The sequence below is a fragment of the Canis aureus genome, chromosome 34 (assembly GCF_053574225.1).
Source record: "Canis aureus isolate CA01 chromosome 34, VMU_Caureus_v.1.0, whole genome shotgun sequence".
In the NCBI taxonomy this organism is placed as follows: domain Eukaryota; kingdom Metazoa; phylum Chordata; class Mammalia; order Carnivora; family Canidae; genus Canis; species Canis aureus.
Window position 1 is genome coordinate 8,678,774 of NC_135644.1, and position 20,704 is coordinate 8,699,477.

Sequence of the window (20,704 nt, forward strand, 5' to 3'; positions counted from 1 at the left end):
TTTTTATTTTTTTTTCTTTTTTTTTTAACTTTTTAATTTATTTATGATAGTCACACACAGAGAGAGAGAGGCAGAGACATAGGCAGAGGGAGAAGCAGGCTCCATGCACTGGGAGCCCGACGTGGGATTCGATCCTAGGTCTCCAGGATCGTGCCCTGGGCCAAAGGCAGGCGCTAAACCGCTGCGCCACCCAGGGATCCCTATTTTATTTTTTTTGAGTTGAAGTCATTATTTATTTACACAAGACTCATCTGGTAATGGTGTCTGAGTGTGAATTACCTAAAAATCTCACTTAATTTTAAAGGCTTTTGGTTCATACCTCAGATAGTTCATACTATAGCACAACACAAAATCTCTAAGAGAGAAAGTTCTTTGTTAATTAAAAAAAATGTAGAAATTTACATAGCTGGAGTTGAATTTAAGTATAACTGAATATGACTGCAGATAGATTGTGTGTGCAGAAATTGTATGAAGTTTCTTATAAAACTGTTCATCTTATTCCTTTTATACCCATGACAAATTTGGGATAAATTTTACCCTTTAATCTAGTCACTTGACACTTAATTTGAATATGAATGCTATGACATCCTATGACATGTAATGACAAAGCTTAGGGAAGCTTTGCTTGGCTCAGAAGTCAAACTGGTTATGTAAAAAGGAGGAGACTCAAAGGAAAGGAAGTATGTGGCCTTCATTTAAAATTTTTCTTTGATGATGCGGAAGGAACACACATGGGGAAAAAATGTACTAATCTCTTTCTTTTTGATGTTTTACTTTCTTAGAAAAGCCAAGCCCACCTGAAAAACTTGGAGTAACAGGTGTATCCAAAGACAGTGTTTCCCTGACCTGGCTGAAGCCAGAACACGATGGTGGAAGCAGAATTGTACACTATATCGTTGAAGCAGTAGAAAAGGGACAGAAAAACTGGGTTAGATGTGCAGTGGTGAAGTCAACCCATCACATTGTTTCTGGTCTGAGGGAGAATTCTGAATACTTTTTCCGGGTGTTTGCTGAAAATCAAGCTGGTCTGAGTGACCCAAGAGAGCTCCTGCTTCCCGTTCTTATTAAGGAACAACTAGGTATGTCTGCTTTTCTATAGAAGCCAAATTTGAGATGGTTTGTATTGATTTAATTTTTAGAAACTCTTTTTTCACCTTCATCTGCTGTACTCTTTTCTTTTCTTTTTTTTTAGAACCACCTGACATTGATATGAAGAACTTCCCAAGTCATACTGTATATGTTAGAGCTGGCTCAAACCTTAAAGTTGACATTCCAATTTCTGGTAAACCGCTGCCCAAAGTGACCTTGTCAAGAGATGGTGTGCCCCTGAAAGCAACCATGAGATTTAATACTGAAGTTACCGCTGAGAACCTGACCATCAATCTCAAAGAAAGTGTTACCACTGATGCTGGAAGATATGAGATCACTGCTGCCAACTCCAGTGGGACAACCAAAGCTTTCATTAACATCGTTGTACTGGACAGGCCTGGTCCCCCAACTGGCCCTGTTGTTATCAGCGACATAACAGAAGAAAGCGTGACTCTCAAATGGGAGCCACCTAAGTATGATGGTGGAAGTCAAGTTACTAATTACATCGTACTCAAGAGAGAGACAAGTACTACAGTATGGACTGAGGTGTCTACAACAGTTGCAAGAACCACGATTAAAGTCATGAAACTGACCACAGGAGAAGAATACCAGTTCCGCATCAAGGCAGAAAACCGCTTTGGCATCAGTGATCACATAGATTCAGCGTGTGTGACTGTCAAACTTCCATACAGTAAGTTGCCAAACGTTTCAAAGATCCCAGGTTTTCATTCACATAAATGTTTTAAAGGTCTGTGCTAACCTAAGGGATTTCTCTCTTTTGTAGCAACACCTGGACCACCATCTACACCATGGGTCACTAATGTTACTCGAGAAAGCATCACCGTGGCCTGGCATGAACCAGTGTCCAATGGAGGCAGCGCAGTTATAGGCTATCACCTGGAAATGAAAGACAGAAACAGTATTTTATGGCAAAAAGCCAACAAATTGGTTATCCGCACAACTCACTTCAAAGTCACAACAATCAGTGCTGGACTTATTTATGAATTCAGGGTATATGCAGAAAATGCTGCTGGTATTGGAAAACCCAGCCATCCTTCCGAACCAGTTCTAGCCATTGACGCCTGTGGTATGTATTTTTCTTGAGAAGGAGGGTTTTGACTACTTACAAATGCACATCTTATTTCTGCAAAGCAAAATAATGTTGCTGCAAGTTCCACTGATCTGCTTTCTCTTATTACCACAGAACCTCCAAGAAATGTCCGTATCACTGATATTTCAAAGAACTCTGTCAGCCTTTCATGGCTACAGCCAGCTTTCGATGGAGGAAGCAAGATTACAGGCTATATTGTTGAGAGGCGAGATCTTCCAGATGGCAGATGGACCAAGGCCAGCTTCACCAATGTTATCGAGACTCAATTCATTGTCTCTGGCTTGACTCAGAATTCCCAGTATGAATTCCGGGTCTTTGCTAGAAATGCCGTTGGTTCGGTCAGCAATCCATCCGAGGTTGTAGGCCCCATTACATGCATTGATTCTTATGGTAAGCATTTTTAGAACTTCAAGTCCCAGTAGCAATTTAACCCAATATTTCTCCATACTTGTTCTGGTCCTAGTCTATAGAATATATCTTTTACTATGCATCTCAATTAGGTATTTGGAAGAAATTATGTGAACTAGCTGGGAGTCACAGGAAAATTCTTTAATCCTTCCTGCTCTCTTAACTGTAAAATGTGAGATTTGGACTACAGGATATCGAAAGTCCTTTCCAACTTCAACCTTCAACAGGGAGCAGCTCATTAGTGTACAGTGGAAATTCAAAGAGACTCCAGAACTCTCTCTGCTTTGCAGTCATTCCAAAATACACATAGTTGGCCATTCTGGAAAATCACAAACACATTCAACTCAACAATGGATTCAAAACTAAAATTTCATGAGGGTTAGGTACCCTGTGACACTTTTTCAAAAAGTACCCCCTGTCTAAAGAGTCTCTCTGGTATCTGAGTAAAAGTCTCCACTCCTGTCCCCATGCTCAGAATCTCAGGGCTACTCTTTATGAATCAGGCTTTGCTGTGAGGCTGCCAAGCAAGTCAACAAATTTAGTTCTGTTTCTCAAAAGTTCTAAGCAGCCTGGCAGAAAAATCTGTCTAGTGAAATGTAGATTTCTAGAAGTAAAGAATTCAGACTTTGAGAGTCAGACATGAACAGCCCATACTTGGATGTCAGTGAACTGGGAAGGGAAAATAACAAGAATAGGAGGTAGTCAGAAGAAAGGAGGACCTAGAATGAAAAAAAAAATGTATAATTCAGCTTCTTCGGGGATGTTCTCACTACCATATTCCATTTTGTCCCTGGAATTAAATACCTGATAGACATTCATATACATCTCAAAGGCATTGAAGTCCCTGTGCCATTAGTGCAGCGTTCCTGGAGGACTGAGCTTCCTCACCACCTTTCTTCCCCGTCTGGGATAGAAGCGTGGCTTGCAAAATTTGAATGTTTAAAATAATAGGTACATAAAATTAGAACCACCACATATGCACATATGACTTCAGAAAAGCCAACAACCCCACTTTGAAGTAGCAATTATTTTTTCCATCCTTCTGAGCTTTTAAATATTTCATGTGTTTTCCCCACAGGTGGACCCGTAATTGATTTGCCTCTAGAATACACAGAAGTTGTCAAATACAGAGCCGGTACATCTGTGAAGCTCAGAGCCGGCATTTCCGGGAAACCTGAGCCTACAATTGAGTGGTATAAAGATGATAAAGAGTTACAAACCAACGCCCTGGTATGCATTGAAAATACCACCGACCTTGCATCTGTACTCATCAAAGATGCAAATCGCCTTAATAGTGGAAGCTACGAATTAAAACTGAGGAATGCCATGGGCTCGGCCTCAGCCACCATCAGAGTACAGATCCTTGGTAGGTGCCGTCTATAGGCCAGCATCGTATTTTGTTTGTTGAAAACTTGGCAATTTTAAATCAGTAGCCTTTTAAAAAGAACTGACATACTGTCTTCTTCTTTCATTAACAGACAAACCAGGACCTCCGGGTGGTCCAATTGAATTTAAGACGGTCACTGCTGAAAAAATAACTCTTCTCTGGCGCCCTCCAGCGGATGACGGTGGTGCAAAAATCACTCACTACATTGTGGAAAAACGCGAGACAAGCCGCGTAGTGTGGTCTATGGTGTCTGAAAATTTGGAAGAGTGCATCATCAAAACCACCAAAATCATCAAAGGAAATGAATACGTCTTCCGAGTTCGAGCCGTGAACAAATACGGAATTGGTGATCCACTGGAATCCGAGCCAGTGGTGGCAAAGAATGCCTTTGGTGAGACATGATTTCATTAGGAAACTGAACTCAAATGCTTGAGAATTTTACAAATAAACTATTCTGCTAGCTTGCATGTTTTCTTAGAATGATTTTGGTTTTCTTTTGTTTCACATCTCTCCTCATTGTCATCCTTGTCACAAGGGAAAGTATCAATCAGCGAAAGCAATATTCTTGCATAGGATCTGAAGATTGAAAGGTAGAATTGATCCATGATATTGATCCTTCAAACTCATTTTCCTTTTCCTTTCTGAACAGTTACTCCTGGGCCCCCGGGCATACCAGAGGTGACAAAGATCACCAAGAATTCAATGACCGTTGTCTGGAGCAGACCAGTTGCGGATGGTGGTAGTGAAGTAAGCGGCTATTACCTTGAGAAGAGAGACAAGAAGAGTCTCGGATGGTTTAAAGTCTTAAAGGAGACTATCCGTGACACCAGAGAGAAAGTGACAGGACTCACGGAAAACAGTGACTACCAATACCGAGTTTGTGCTGTCAATGCTGCTGGTCAGGGTCCATTTTCTGAACCATCTGACTTCTACAAAGCTGCTGATCCTATTGGTAAGTGGTCATAATGCAGCATCTTCACCTGTGTCTCTTTTGTGTCACCAAATTGTGCATGACTATGTAATGACTATATTATGAATGGCCATTCCAGACCCTCCAGGCCCACCAGCTAAGATAAGAGTCGCAGATTCAACCAAATCATCCATCACTCTTGGCTGGAGTAAACCCGTCTATGATGGAGGCAGTGCTGTTACTGGATATGTTGTCGCGATGAGACAAGGAGAGGAAGAGGAATGGACTGTTGTCTCTACCAAGGGAGAGGTCAGAACTACAGAATATGTGGTATCTAATCTGAAACCTGGAGTCAACTACTACTTCCAGGTATCTGCCATAAACTGTGCTGGACAAGGAGAACCTATAGAAATGACTGAACCTGTACAAGCTAAAGATATACTTGGTATGTACCTATGGGTATGGCTGTGTTTTGTTTTGTTTTTATTAGAGTGCTTCGAGGAAAACATTTTCTTGCTTTAAAACTCAAAATATATGTCCATTTTATGTCTACAGAGGAACCAGAGATCGACCTAGATGTGGCTCTCAGAACCTCTGTTATAGCTAAAGCTGGTGAAGATGTACAAGTGTTGATTCCCTTTAAAGGCAGACCTCCACCTACTGTCACATGGAGAAAAGATGAGAAGAATCTTGGCAGTGATGCCAGATACAACATCCAAAACACCGATTCTTCTTCGTTACTCATTATTCCTCAAGTCACTCGCAATGATACGGGAAAATACATTCTCACAATAGAAAATGGCGTTGGTCAACCCAAGTCTTCAACCGTGAGCGTTAAAGTGCTTGATACACCAGCCGCCTGCCAGAAACTACAGGTTAAACATGTTTCTCGAGGCACAGTCACTTTGTTCTGGGATCCTCCTCTCATTGATGGTGGATCTCCCATAATTAATTATGTCATTGAAAAGAGAGATGCCACCAAGAGAACATGGTCTTCAGTGTCACACAAATGTACCAGTACATCCTTTAAGATAACAGATTTGTCAGAGAAAACACCATTCTTCTTCAGAGTTCTTGCAGAAAATGAAATTGGAATTGGGGAACCTTGTGAAACTACAGAACCAGTGAAGGCTGCTGAAGTTCCAGCTCCTATACGTGATCTCTCAATGAAAGACTCAACAAAGACATCTGTTACCCTAAGTTGGACCAAGCCTGACTTTGATGGTGGTAGCGTCATCACAGAATATGTTGTGGAAAGGAAAGGTAAAGGTGAACAAATGTGGTCACATGCTGGCATAAGTAAGACCTGTGAAATTGAAGTTGGCCAACTTAAGGAACAGTCACTCCTGGAATTCAGAGTGTTTGCCAAAAACGATAAAGGACTGAGTGATCCTGTCACTATTGGGCCAATTACAGTGAAAGAACTTGTGATTACACCTGACGTTGACCTGTCAGATATCCCTGGGGCACAAGTCGCTGTGAGAATTGGGCATAATGTGCACCTCGAATTACCTTATAAAGGAAAACCCAAACCATCTATCAGTTGGCTGAAAGATGGTTTGCCATTGAAAGAAAGCGAGTATGTTCGTTTCAGTAAAACTGAAAACAAGATTACTTTGAGTATTAAGAATGTCAAGAAGGAGAATGGAGGGAAATACACCGTTATTCTTGATAATGCAGTTTGTAGAACCTCAATTCCCATTACAATCATCACACTTGGCCCGCCATCAAAGCCCAAAGGGCCTATTCGATTTGATGAAATCAAGGCTGACAGTGTCATCATGTCATGGGACGTGCCTGAAGATGACGGAGGAGGAGAAATTACTTGTTACAGCATTGAGAAGAGGGAAGCTTCACAAACTAATTGGAAGATGGTGTGTTCAAGTGTTGCCAGGACAACCTTCAAAGTTCCTAATCTAGTCAAAGATGCTGAATACCAGTTTAGGGTTAGGGCGGAAAATAGATATGGAGTCAGCCAGCCCCTCGTCTCGAACACCATCGTGGCAAAACACCAGTTCAGGATTCCTGGCCCCCCAGGAAAGCCCGTTGTATACAATGTGACTTCTGATGGCATGTCACTAACTTGGGATGCTCCAGTTTATGATGGTGGTTCAGAAGTTACTGGATTCCATGTTGAAAAGAAAGAAAGAAACAGCATCCTCTGGCAAAGAGTTAACACATCGCCAATATCTGGAAGAGAATATAGAGCCACTGGCCTAATGGAAGGCCTAGATTACCAGTTCCGTGTATATGCTGAAAATTCTGCTGGCCTAAGCTCACCCAGTGACCCAAGCAAATTTACTTTAGCTGTTTCTCCAGTAGGTAAGTAACTGAGTATTATTCAAATATATTTAATTCAGCAACTGAATACGTTACTAACAAATAAATCAAACACTGCTTTTCTTCCACATATCACCTTCTCATGTATCTTCTGGTCACTAGAGAGCTGGTCAGGCAAAGCAAAGGGGATAATTTTAAGTCAGTTTACTACAGTAATTTAAAGTTCCTTTTAAAGTTTAACTACAAAGACAATTGAAATTAAAATGAGCTTGGGGAATTTATTCATTTTTTCTTCCATTGTGAATGAACTGGTAACAGAAGTTGATTACAGACATGATACAGTTAATTTCCATATAACTTTTTAGACCCGCCTGGCACTCCTGACTACATCGATGTCACCCGGGAAACCATCACACTTAAATGGAACCCTCCATTGCGAGATGGAGGCAGTAAGATTGTGGCCTACAGCATTGAGAAACGGCAAGGGAGCGATCGTTGGGTCAGATGCAACTTTACTGATGTCAGCGAATGTCAGTACACAGTCACAGGACTTAGTCCTGGGGATCGATATGAGTTCAGAATAATTGCAAGAAATGCCGTTGGTACTATAAGTCCTCCCTCACAGTCTTCTGGCATCATCATGACAAGAGATGAAAATGGTAAGCATTTACAAATGATCTCCAAATATGATTTAAGACATTCACATTTTTTAAATATACTTTTGGCCCCTGGTCTGTAAAAGTGGAACAGGAACATCATTTCATACAGATTACCCAGGGTTGTTATGTGGATAAATTAGATTTTCTACCTTTCAGATGAAGAGAAGAAAAAAAAAAATAATGTAATTGGCATCAATTCTTTTTTACCATGACTGTTGTTTCACTCTGTTCCCATATAAATAGCATGCAAATGGGAATGGGTTTTTAGTTTTGTAATCATTTATAATAAAGAAAAACACTCCCAAAAATAATTGTCCAGCTTTACTAAAGTTACTAAAATACAACGTACACCCAATGGTACAGTCCTCACCTTGCTTGAGTGCCACTGATGACCCCTTACAGGAATTTGAATATACAGCAGCATCAGGAAGTAAAGGTCTATAAGTGTTTTTCTTTTTACAAATGGCAATGCAAGATTAATAACATGACAGACATAAAAGGGGATAAGCTAATAGCATGCAGATGTTCAGCCCCACAATCTAAATTCTCACTTATCAATCCTGCTTTCATAGTAGCCTTTGGTAACACAGGATAAACATTCCTCTTCCAGGCTTTAAGATGTGGTACTAATGAAAAAGATGTTTGTTTTTATTAAGCCAAACTAATACATATTATTTCTATTTCCTTTATAGTTCCACCAACGGTAGAGTTTGGCCCAGAGTATTTTGACGGTATCATTATTAAGTCTGGAGAGAGCCTCAGAATTAAAGCTTTGGTGCAGGGACGGCCAGTACCTCGCGTAACTTGGTTCAGAGATGGAGTAGAAATTGAAAAGAAGATGAACATGGAAATAACTGATGTTCTAGGATCCACCAGCCTTTTCGTGAGAGATGCTACCCGGGAACACCGTGGTGTATACCGCGTGGAAGCCAAAAATGCATCTGGCTCCTCAAAAGCAGAAATTACCGTGAAAGTACAAGGTACCTCCAATAGCTTCTTCATCTTACCATTTACAGGACTTGGGTTAGAGACATGCCTGATTGCACCTCAACGGACAAGGAAAAATAAACTAACTCTGGAACCTTTTTCTTATAGATACACCAGGAAAAGTAGTTGGGCCAATAAGATTCACCAATATTACTGGCGAGAAGATGACCCTGTGGTGGGACGCTCCACTCAATGATGGCTGTGCTCCCATCACTCACTACATCATTGAAAAACGGGAAACCAGCAGACTTGCTTGGGCACTAATTGAGGACAATTGTCAAGCCCACAGCTATACTGCCACTAAACTAATAACCGGCAATGAATACCAGTTCCGTGTTTCTGCGGTTAACAAGTTTGGTGTTGGGCGGCCACTTGATTCTGACCCAGTGGTTGCACAAATACAATACAGTAAGTATCCGTTTTTACTAAGTGGTACTATGTCGTAAGATTAACTTGCAACCGACAAGACTAATTTGTTTTCATTTTACAGCTATTCCCGATGCCCCTGGCACTCCAGAACCTAGTAATGTAACAGGCAATAGCATTACCCTGACATGGGCAAGGCCAGAATCAGATGGTGGCAATGAAATTCAACAGTATATCCTGGAAAGGAGAGAAAAGAAGAGCACACGATGGGTAAAAGTGATCAGCAAACGACCAATCTCCGAGACGAGATTCAAAGTCACTGGTCTGATAGAGGGTAATGAGTATGAATTCCATGTCATGGCTGAAAATGCTGCAGGAATAGGGCCTCCAAGTGGTATCTCAAGACTAATCAAATGTAGAGAGCCAGTCAGCCCACCAAGTGCTCCCACTGTGGTCAAAGTGACAGACACATCCAAGACAACTGTGAGCCTAGAATGGTCTAAGCCAGTGTTTGATGGCGGCATGGAAATAATTGGATATATTATTGAAATGTGCAAAGCTGACTTAGGAGACTGGCACAAGGTGAATGCAGAGGCATGTGTGAAAACAAGGTATACAGTCACTGATCTACAAGCGGGCGAAGAATACAAATTCCGGGTTAGTGCTATCAATGGTGCTGGAAAAGGAGAGAGCAGTGAAGCGACCGGCGCAATTAAAGCAGTTGACCGATTAGCAGCTCCTGAGTTAGATATCGATGCAAACTTCAAGCAGACTCATGTTGTCAGAGCTGGAGCCAGTATTCGCCTCTTCATCGCCTACCAGGGTAGACCTACTCCTACGGCTGTGTGGACCAAACCTGACTCCAACCTTAGCATTCGGGCTGATATCCATACAACAGACTCCTTCAGCACCCTCACTGTGGAAAACTGCAACAGAAATGATGCAGGGAAATACACCTTTACCGTAGAAAACAACAGCGGTAGTAAATCAATCACTTTCACTGTAAAGGTGCTAGATACTCCAGGCCCACCTGGCCCAATCACTTTCAAGGATGTGACCCGTGGATCTGTTACGCTCATGTGGGATGCTCCTATCCTTGATGGTGGTGCCCGAATCCATCACTATGTGGTAGAAAAACGAGAAGCGAGTCGTCGTAGCTGGCAGGTGATCAGTGAAAAATGCACTCGTCAGATCCTTAAGGTCAGCGACCTAGCAGAAGGTGTTCCATACTATTTCCGTGTTTCTGCAGAAAATGAGTATGGTGTTGGTGAACCCTATGAAATGCCAGAACCAATTGTAGCCACAGAACAGCCTGCTCCACCTAAGAGACTTGATGTCATTGACACAAGCAAATCCTCTGCAGTCTTAGCTTGGCTTAAACCTGACCACGATGGAGGCAGCCGGATCACTGGCTACCTTCTTGAAATGAGACAAAAGGGATCTGACTTCTGGGTCGAGGCTGGTCACACGAAACAGCTGACTTTCACAGTGGAGCGCCTGGTTGAGAACACTGAATATGAATTCCGAGTGAAGGCCAAGAATGATGCTGGCTACAGTGAACCCAGGGAAGCCTTCTCTTCCGTCATCATCAAGGAGCCTCAAATCGAGCCCACTGCTGACCTCACTGGAATTACTAATCAGCTCATAACTTGCAAAGCGGGAAGCACATTTACCATTGATGTCCCGATCACTGGTCGTCCTGCTCCCAAAGTAACATGGAAGCTTGAAGAAATGAGACTTAAGGAGACAGATCGAGTGAGTATCACAACAACAAAAGACAGAACCACCCTGTCTGTGAAGGATAGCATGAGAGGTGACTCTGGAAGATACTTCTTGACCCTGGAAAATACAGCTGGTGTTAAAACATTTACCATCACGGTTGTGGTCATCGGAAGGCCAGGTCCAGTAACTGGCCCCATTGAGGTCTCATCTATCTCAGCTGAATCATGTGTCCTGTCCTGGGCTGAACCTAAAGATGATGGAGGCACTGACATTACTAATTACATAGTTGAAAAGCGTGAATCGGGTACAACAGCTTGGCAGCTTATCAACTCCAGTGTCAAGCGCACTCAGATTAAAGTCACTCATCTCACAAAATACATGGAATATTCTTTCCGAGTCAGTTCAGAGAACAGATTTGGTGTCAGCAAGCCTCTAGAATCAGCACCAATCATTGCTGAGCATCCATTCGGTAAGGAAAATTAAAATATCTCAAACTCCATTTTTAAATATTTTTCTCCTGAATTTTATAAAATTATATTCATATTCGATACCTTTGTTTATATTTATAGTCCCACCAAGTGCTCCTACCAGACCTGAAGTCTACTACGTGTCTGCCAATGCCATGTCTATTCGTTGGGAAGAACCCTACCACGATGGTGGCAGTAAAGTCATTGGCTACTGGGTTGAGAAGAAAGAACGTAACACCATTCTTTGGGTGAAAGAAAACAAAGTGCCATGCTTAGAGTGCAACTACAAAGTGACTGGTTTGGTGGAAGGACTAGAGTATCAGTTCAGAACATACGCGCTCAACGCCGCAGGTGTTAGCAAAGCCAGTGAGGCTTCAAGACCTATGATGGCTCAAAACCCAGTCGGTATGTAGCAAAATTTAATGGGTACATTTGTTCATTATCATCATCGTCGTTATTGATACTAGAATTCAGAGTTGTGTTTTTTTTTTTTTCCAACTTTATCTTTGCATCCCTTCCAGATGCACCAGGAAGACCGGAGGTGACAGATGTCACAAGATCAACAGTGTCCCTGATTTGGTCTGCCCCAGTATATGATGGTGGCAGCAAGGTTGTGGGCTACATCATAGAGCGTAAGCCAGTCAGTGAAGTTGGAGATGGTCGCTGGCTAAAGTGCAATTATACCATTGTATCCGACAATTTCTTCACTGTGACTGCGCTCAGTGAAGGAGACACTTACGAATTCCGTGTGTTGGCTAAGAATGCAGCAGGAGTAATTAGCAAAGGATCAGAATCTACAGGCCCTGTCACTTGCAGAGATGAATACGGTAAGAAAAAAAAAAAAGTTCTCCCTTTAAATTATCACAACTTACGTGAATATAAACTGTCATGTATCTACTCATATCCATTTTGTCTATGACAGCTCCGCCCAAAGCTGAACTGGATGCCAGACTGCAGGGTGACCTGGTTACCATCAGAGCAGGCTCGGATCTGGTCCTTGATGCTGCAGTTGGTGGCAAACCTGAACCCAAAATCATCTGGACCAAAGGGGACAAGGAACTAGATCTCTGTGAAAAAGTCTCCTTGCAGTATACAGGCAAACGAGCAACCGCTGTGATCAAGTTCTGTGACAGAAGTGACAGTGGAAAATACACCTTAACAGTGAAGAATGCCAGTGGGACCAAGTCTGTGTCTGTCTTGGTCAAAGTTCTTGGTAGGCATCTCAAATGTTCATTTATTTTTTATAGCATTTTTAAATGTGGGTAGGGAAAAAAAAATCTTAATCGTTGCTCGCCATTTACACCTGTTTCAGATTCCCCCGGCCCATGTGGAAAGCTCACTGTCAGCAGAATAACGGAGGAGAAGTGCACTTTGGCCTGGAGCCTTCCTCAGGAAGATGGAGGAGCAGAAATAACTCACTATATCGTGGAAAGACGGGAGACAAGCAGGCTCAACTGGGTGATTGTTGAAGCCGAATGCCCGACCCTATCCTATGTAGTAACCAGACTCATCAAGAACAACGAATACATATTCCGAGTACGGGCAGTAAACAAGTATGGCCCTGGTGTGCCTGTCGAATCAGAACCAATTGTAGCCAGAAACTCATTCAGTGAGTATTAACACATTTAAACAACTTGGTAGTTAAATATACTGGGCTCAGGGGAGAGGGAAACAACCATATCAGCAGTGATTTGTGTGATTCTGACCATTCTCATTTTCGTAAAAATATAAACAGCTATCCCATCACAACCTGGCATACCCGAAGAAGTTGGGGCTGGCAAAGAGCATATCATCATTCAGTGGACGAAACCTGAATCTGATGGTGGCAATGAGATCAAGAACTACCTAGTAGACAAACGTGAGAAAAAGAGCTTGCGCTGGACACGTGTCAACAAAGACTATGTGATATATGACACCAGGCTGAAGGTGACTGGCCTCATGGAAGGTTGTGATTACCAGTTCCGGGTCACTGCGGTGAACGCTGCTGGTAACAGCGAACCCAGCGAAGCTTCCAACTTTATCGCATGCAGAGAACCATCATGTGAGTTCCAAGAATCACACATAAACCTAATGCCCGTCAAAACCAAATTACAAAGAATTTTTCCATGTATCGTTTCCAAGAACTTGTAGAATTTATGAATGATCTAGAAAAGCATATGCTTATTAGAAGGGTCTTAAATATAGCTAAGCCAGAACATTTTAACTACAATTTCTGTTGATAAGATAGCAGTTACATTGCTGAAAAGTATCACAGTATTTTCCAGTCTGTGAAAAAAAAATAAATTATTTTACTCCCAGTATGAAACAGATATATTTTAGAAGTATTCCTAAGAATGGGAAAAATACTTTTTAAAAAAGTATTTTAGAAAGAGCAAAAGGTTAGTATTCTAATAAGTACCTAACAAAATTATTGTTACAAGAGCTTCAAGAATAAGTGGCAAATCCTTGTGCAGAGTTTGAGCCCAAGTACTAAAAGGAAGAAACCATTGTGACGGAATAGAGGAAGAAGAAACCACTTCCTATACTCATTAGAAATGTAGAGGTAACAAGAGATTAACCCTGTGAAAGCTGAGCAACTAAGGAAAAGTCCCAGAGAACAGGTATTTTAAGCAATGAGCTGAGCTGAGCTAGAAGAACCCAGAACAGCTAGCCAAAGTTGCAGGAAAAAACCATCTACCTTTCTAAAGAAGTGAAATTTTTAAAATAAAATAATAATGATGTTGGTAATGATATAGCATACAGTGCTATCCTATAAGATTAGAAGAGCCTGGTTACACAGATTATCTCAGTGAGTGTGACAAAGAGTAATGCCTTACTCTTCTGGGGGTAGAAGGATCAGAGGGGAAGGTGACTGCATACTTGTGGGTTGAGATCATAAGGTATTTCTTATGGCCGGTAAGGATACATCTTCAATGAATTCTTCTTTTTTAAAATTTTAATCCTTTACTACACTATAAAAAGACCTTTTAAAATATTGAGTTTAGAGACACCTGGGTGGCTCAGTGGTTGAGCACCTGCCTTCAGGCCAGGGCATGATCCTAGAGTCCTGGGATGGAGTCCCACATCGGGCTCCCTGCATGGAGCCTGCCTCTCTCTCCGCCTGTGTCTCTGCCTGCCTCTGTCTGTCTCTCTCATGAATAAATAAATAAAATATTTTATAAATAAATTAATTAATTAATTAAAATACCTGAGTTTAATAAATCACAGGGTTTTTTCCCCCTAAATCTTATTAAAAGACCTTTTGAAATACTGGGGGAGGGGCACAGAAAGAACAATAATGCCTTTGTGAATCTTGAAAACCAAAAATACAAACCTCAAACTTCCTTATTTGTATGATGTCTGAATCCCCCCTTCTTAAATTCCGTAGATACCCCTGGACCACCTTCTGCTCCAAGAGTTGTGGATACCACCAAGTACAGCATTAGTTTGGCATGGACCAAGCCCTTGTATGATGGTGGCACTGACATCACGGGATATGTTCTTGAAATGCGAGAGAAGGATACGGATCAGTGGTACCGAGTGCATACCAAGGCCACAATAAGAAATAATGAATTCACCGTGCCAGACCTCAAAATGGGCCAGAAATACTCCTTCAGGGTTGCTGCTGTGAATGTGAAGGGTATGAGTGAATACAGCGAGTCAACTGCTGAAATTGAGCCCGTGGAAAGACTAGGTATTTATAATATATGCTTTTAGGTGAATTATTTTTCTCGTCACAACTGTTCATAAATTAAGTTTTGACATTTACTTTCCAGAAATACCAGACCTAGAGCTTGCAGATGACTTGAAGAAGACTGTGACCATCAGAGCCGGGGCCTCATTGCGCCTGATGGTGTCTGTATCTGGAAGACCACCTCCCGTCATCACATGGACTAAGAAGGGCATTGACCTTGCAAACCGGGCAATTATTGACACCACTGACAGCTACTCTTTACTTATAGTGGACAAAGTTAACCGGTACGATGCTGGAAAATACACTATTGAAGCCGAAAATCAATCTGGCAAGAAATCAGCAACAGTCCTTGTTAAAGTATATGGTAAGTCTTTGTCTTAAAATCAACTATGCTGTGAGTAGATTTCTTAGAAAAAATACACCTTGACCTAGGATTGGTCACCTCTCTAGAGGGAAACCATGTTGAATACAGGTTCCTGCAAAACGCAAAGCAAAAAACTATCAACCAATCAGGCAAATAAGTATGGCTCTTACATCTTTTTTTTTTTTTTTTTTTAGATACTCCTGGTCCCTGTCCTTCGGTGAAAGTCAAAGAAGTATCAAGAGATTCTGTGACCATTACCTGGGAAATTCCCACAATTGATGGTGGCGCTCCTGTCAACAATTACATTATTGAGAAGCGTGAAGCTGCCATGAGAGCATTCAAAACAGTAACTACCAAATGCAGCAAGACACTCTACCGAATTTCTGGACTCGTAGAAGGAACCATGTACTATTTCAGAGTGTTGCCAGAAAACATTTATGGCATTGGGGAACCCTGTGAAACATCTGATGCGGTTCTGGTCTCAGAAGTACCTCTGGTGCCTACAAAGCTAGAAGTGGTCGATGTTACCAAATCAACTGTCACTCTCGCTTGGGAAAAACCACTCTATGATGGTGGTAGCCGACTCACTGGATACGTTCTTGAGGCCTGCAGAGCTGGCACCGAGAGATGGATGAAGGTTGTCACCTTAAAACCCACGGTCCTAGAGCACACTGTTATTTCCCTAAACGAAGGCGAACAGTACCTATTTAGAGTACGGGCACAAAATGAGAAAGGTGTGTCGGAACCGAGAGAGATCGTCACAGCTGTGACTGTACGAGACCTCAGAGGTATGTACCAAATCACCAAAAAACATCAGGAATAGTGAAGTAAAGAAAACAGTCAGAATTCATGATGTTTTGTCATGAGAAATAATGCTTAGGAATTAATGCCTACTTTCTTTCTCCTAGTGTTGCCAACAATCGATCTTTCTACAATGCCTCAGAAGACCATCCATGTCCCAGCTGGCAGACCAGTAGAGCTTGTGATACCGATCGCTGGTCGCCCACCTCCTGCTGCTTCCTGGTTCTTTGCCGGTTCTAAACTAAGAGAATCAGAGCGCGTCACAGTTGAGACTCATACTAAAGTAGCTAAGCTAACCATCCGTGAAACCACTATCAGAGATACTGGAGAATACACCCTCGAATTGAAGAACGTAACTGGAACTACTTCAGAGACCATTAAAGTTATCATTCTCGGTAAGGATGTGTGACAAAGGCACATGCAAGTTGTTGATGTTTAGCTGCCCAATTGTGATTTGCAGTGAAAATTAATTTCCTGGATTTCTTTCTCTCTCCTAGATAAGCCTGGTCCTCCGACTGGGCCTATCAAGATTGATGAAATTGATGCTACTTCGATTACCATTTCCTGGGAACCACCTGAATTGGATGGTGGCGCGCCGCTGAGCGGCTATGTAGTAGAACAGCGTGATGCCCACCGTCCAGGGTGGCTGCCTGTGTCCGAATCAGTGACCAGACAGACATTTAAGTTTACCAGACTCACTGAAGGAAACGAGTACGTGTTCCGCGTGGCTGCAACCAACCGCTTTGGGATCGGCTCTTACCTGCAGTCGGAGGTCATAGAATGTCGCAGCAGCATCAGTAAGTCCTCGGGCCCTTCAAGCCACCGTTTCCCCCACCCGATTCTCAATGTTAACAGAAAGGAGTTTGGTTTCACTATGTCCTAAGTGAATGGAGGTCCCAAAATTAACCCCAGGATCTTTCCAAGGTTTCTAAATTTTCCTGGAGGTTAATTTTTTTTTTAATGAAAAAGAGGAAGGAGAAAAGGAGGGAGCAAGGGAGGCAGGGGGAACTGGCCAGGTTATAGTGAGGGAAAAAAAATACAGAATGCATGTTTGATGAATGTTTATGAAATTGAAGAGAATGAGGAACCTCAAGAAAAGTACAAAAATAAAACATTGGAAAAATAGTCACAAGTCTTCCATAGTATTTGAAAAGCTAAGACACACTTATGGAAATGTAGGAGTCTTTAATTTATTCACATTGCCATAATGTGTTTACCTCTGTCTCACTGCAGGTATCCCTGGGCCTCCAGAAACATTACAGATATTTGATGTCTCCCGTGATGGCATGACACTGACGTGGTATCCACCAGAAAACGACGGCGGCTCCCAAGTGACTGGATATATTATAGAGCGCAAAGAAGTGAGAGCAGATCGATGGGTCCGTGTAAATAAAGTACCAGTGACGATGACGCGGTACCGTTCCACTGGCCTTATTGAAGGCTTAGAATATGAACACCGTGTCACAGCCATTAACGTGAGAGGGACGGGAAAACCAAGTCGTCCTTCCAAACCCATCGTTGCCATGGATCCAATTGGTAAATACATTTTTGTATAAGTCAATTTATTGAGGTATGATTTAAAGGTAGGAAAATGTATCCTTCTGAAATATATAATTCTAAGTTTTGAAAAGGTCCTGTTGTGTATAACCACCAGCGCAGTCAAAATAACAGAATTTTTTCATCAGCCCAAAAAGTTCACTGTGGTGCCCCGCCTCACCCCAGGCCCTAGCAGCTTTGGGCAAGTAACTTTTTATATTATCCTCTCGAATCTATTCCCCATGCTTTAAAGTGGGACTTATATGCTCTAGATCAGTCTTTACCTTTTTTGAACAATATTTCTTTAAAAGCTGATGATAAAAATAAATAAATAAAAGCTGATGATAAATGTAAGATGGTAGTAGTGATCATAAATAAAGCACAATAAATAAGACAAAGGAAAAAAGCAAGAGCTTTAAGTATTCTTAACTGATAAAAATGAATAACATTTTAATCAAAAAAATGTATATATATTTTAATGCTAACAGCCTGTATATACACAATTCATTGAATGTTAGGTGGCACAGCTGGTTTTCAGCTTTGCAGCAACTTTAACAATATCTTGCTGTCTTATTCTTATCCCCAGCTCCTCCAGGAAAGCCGCAAAACCCAAGAGTTACTGATACGACAAGGACATCAGTCTCCCTGGCCTGGAGTGTTCCAGAAGATGAAGGAGGATCTAAAGTCACAGGCTATCTGATTGAAATGCAAAAAGTAGATCAACATGAATGGACCAAATGTAACACCACTCCAACCAAGATTCGGGAGTATACCCTAACACATCTACCTCAGGGCGCTGAATACAGATTCCGTGTCCTAGCTTGTAACGCTGGTGGACCTGGGGAGCCCGCTGAGGTACCAGGAACAGTCAAAGTCACTGAAATGCTTGGTAAGACATAGGATCATTTACTTTCTGCTATAATTGCCTTAAGATTCCTTTCTTACCATGCCCCCCGCTTTAAAAAATGCTAATTGTAACTGGATCTTTTTTCCTAGAATATCCTGATTATGAACTTGATGAAAGATACCAAGAAGGTATCTTTGTAAGACAAGGTGGAGTCATCAGACTTACCATACCAATCAAAGGAAAACCATTCCCAATATGTAAATGGACCAAGGAAGGCCAAGATGTCAGTAAGCGTGCCATGATTGCAACCTCTGAAACACACACTGAGCTTGTCATCAAAGAAGCAGACAGGGATGATTCTGGCACTTATGACCTGGTTCTGGAAAACAAGTGTGGCAAGAAGACTGTCTACATCAAAGTCAGGGTGATAGGAAATCCCAACCCTCCTGAAGGGCCACTTGAATATGATGACATACAAGCTCGCTCCGTAAGGGTCAGTTGGAGACCCCCCGCCGATGACGGTGGCGCTGACATCTTAGGCTATATTCTCGAGAGGCGGGAAGTGTCTAAAGCCGCCTGGTATACAATTGATTCCAGAGTCCGAGGTACATCCCTGGTGGTAAAGGGCCTCAAAGAGAACGTGGAATACCATTTCCGTGTTTCAGCTGAAAACCAGTTTGGCATAAGCAAATCCCTGAAATCTGAAGAACCAGTCATACCAAAAACACCGCTGAGTAAGTACTCTTCCAACTACAACGCTGCAAAAACTCTTTCAGTACGCTTTCATTTTGCAGTGAAAGTCATCAGCTTACAAGCTACGGGACCGTACTCTTAACACGTGTTTTCTACTTTATACCCACAGATCCTCCAGAGCCTCCAAGCAATCCTCCAGAGGTACTCGATGTGACCAAGAGTTCTGTCAGCCTGTCTTGGTCCCGGCCCAAAGACGATGGTGGTTCTCGGGTCACAGGCTACTACATTGAACGCAAGGAGACATCAACTGACAAGTGGGTCAGACACAACAAGACTCAGATAACGACCACAATGTACACTGTCACGGGGCTTGTCCCTGATGCTGAGTATCAGTTCCGCATCATCGCACAGAATGATGTTGGGCTAAGTGAGACCAGCCCGGCTTCTGAACCGGTTGTTTGCAAAGATCCATTTGGTAAGGAGAGAGTTTCTAAAGGGGTTCAAACCAAAGAGGCAAGCCATCTTTGTTTTTTTGTTTTCCTTTTACTTCAGCAGGAAAGCTGATTCCCTTTTCAATTGTTTTAAAATATTTCAGATAAGCCAAGCCAACCTGGGGAACTTGAGATTCTTTCAATATCCAAAGACAGTGTCACTCTACAATGGGAGAAACCTGAATGTGATGGTGGCAAAGAAATCCTTGGATACTGGGTTGAATACAGGCAGTCTGGAGACAGCGCCTGGAAGAAGAGCAATAAGGACCGCATCAAGGACAGGCAATTCACAATAGGGGGTTTGCTGGAATCCACTGAATATGAATTCAGGGTTTTTGCTGAGAATGAGACTGGGCTTAGCAGACCTCGAAGAACTGCTATGTCTATAAGGACTAAACTAACATGTAAGTAGCTATTAGTTCTCTGCTTATGACCCACAAACTTAAGCAACTAAGTTATGGCTAATTCTTCTTCTATATTAAGTAGATGTCCAGAAAACCTTATTGCAGAGCAAGGGTTTGGGAAGAATCACTCACTTTGGCATACACACACACACACACACACAAATAGCTGCTACGCTCTAGAGGAAGTCATTCCAAGCACGTAACCTCAGTAGATTTAGGTGCAGTGACCTGAGCACATTCTTGAGCAATTTCTCCTTCAAATGCAATGGTTAGGTTTTTGGTTTTGTTTCTTTTGCTTCCTAATAAGACTTGAGGGTCAACAAATGTACTGCACTTAGGGGAACCTAAGTAAGACAAAGATACTACAGATTTATAGAGAGGATTCATGTTTCCCCAAGCCCCTATACATTGTTGATGTCTCCCAGTTATAAAGAGAATGTCACTCTACTACATAATAATGTGATGATACGCTCATGGAATTCCTATTTTCCACAAGACCCCAGGAAAAG

General features: G+C 42.0%; 1 protein-coding gene and 1 long non-coding RNA gene across 4 annotated transcripts in view; one reads left to right on the plus strand and one right to left on the minus strand.

Moving 5' to 3' along the window:
* TTN (titin) overlaps positions 1 to 20,704 on the plus strand; it is a 274,020-nt gene that overhangs the window by 240,803 nt on the left and 12,513 nt on the right. The window contains exons 299-326 of the mRNA XM_077883161.1: positions 783 to 1,079; positions 1,193 to 1,780; positions 1,874 to 2,176; positions 2,294 to 2,590; positions 3,687 to 3,974; positions 4,087 to 4,386; positions 4,645 to 4,947; positions 5,045 to 5,350; positions 5,461 to 7,227; positions 7,551 to 7,844; positions 8,537 to 8,824; positions 8,940 to 9,239; positions 9,322 to 11,388; positions 11,489 to 11,791; positions 11,908 to 12,213; positions 12,309 to 12,599; positions 12,699 to 12,995; positions 13,122 to 13,427; positions 14,754 to 15,059; positions 15,142 to 15,423; positions 15,618 to 16,211; positions 16,332 to 16,619; positions 16,722 to 17,021; positions 17,458 to 17,760; positions 18,347 to 18,649; positions 18,757 to 19,341; positions 19,470 to 19,775; positions 19,896 to 20,195. Coding sequence (XP_077739287.1) covers positions 783 to 1,079; positions 1,193 to 1,780; positions 1,874 to 2,176; positions 2,294 to 2,590; positions 3,687 to 3,974; positions 4,087 to 4,386; positions 4,645 to 4,947; positions 5,045 to 5,350; positions 5,461 to 7,227; positions 7,551 to 7,844; positions 8,537 to 8,824; positions 8,940 to 9,239; positions 9,322 to 11,388; positions 11,489 to 11,791; positions 11,908 to 12,213; positions 12,309 to 12,599; positions 12,699 to 12,995; positions 13,122 to 13,427; positions 14,754 to 15,059; positions 15,142 to 15,423; positions 15,618 to 16,211; positions 16,332 to 16,619; positions 16,722 to 17,021; positions 17,458 to 17,760; positions 18,347 to 18,649; positions 18,757 to 19,341; positions 19,470 to 19,775; positions 19,896 to 20,195 — 12,468 coding nt within the window. The remainder of the gene's footprint in view (positions 1 to 782; positions 1,080 to 1,192; positions 1,781 to 1,873; positions 2,177 to 2,293; positions 2,591 to 3,686; positions 3,975 to 4,086; positions 4,387 to 4,644; positions 4,948 to 5,044; positions 5,351 to 5,460; positions 7,228 to 7,550; positions 7,845 to 8,536; positions 8,825 to 8,939; positions 9,240 to 9,321; positions 11,389 to 11,488; positions 11,792 to 11,907; positions 12,214 to 12,308; positions 12,600 to 12,698; positions 12,996 to 13,121; positions 13,428 to 14,753; positions 15,060 to 15,141; positions 15,424 to 15,617; positions 16,212 to 16,331; positions 16,620 to 16,721; positions 17,022 to 17,457; positions 17,761 to 18,346; positions 18,650 to 18,756; positions 19,342 to 19,469; positions 19,776 to 19,895; positions 20,196 to 20,704) is intronic.
* Positions 1 to 20,704, minus strand: part of LOC144304669 (uncharacterized) — an 82,915-nt gene that overhangs the window by 33,243 nt on the left and 28,968 nt on the right. The gene's annotated exons all lie outside the window — the stretch shown is intronic.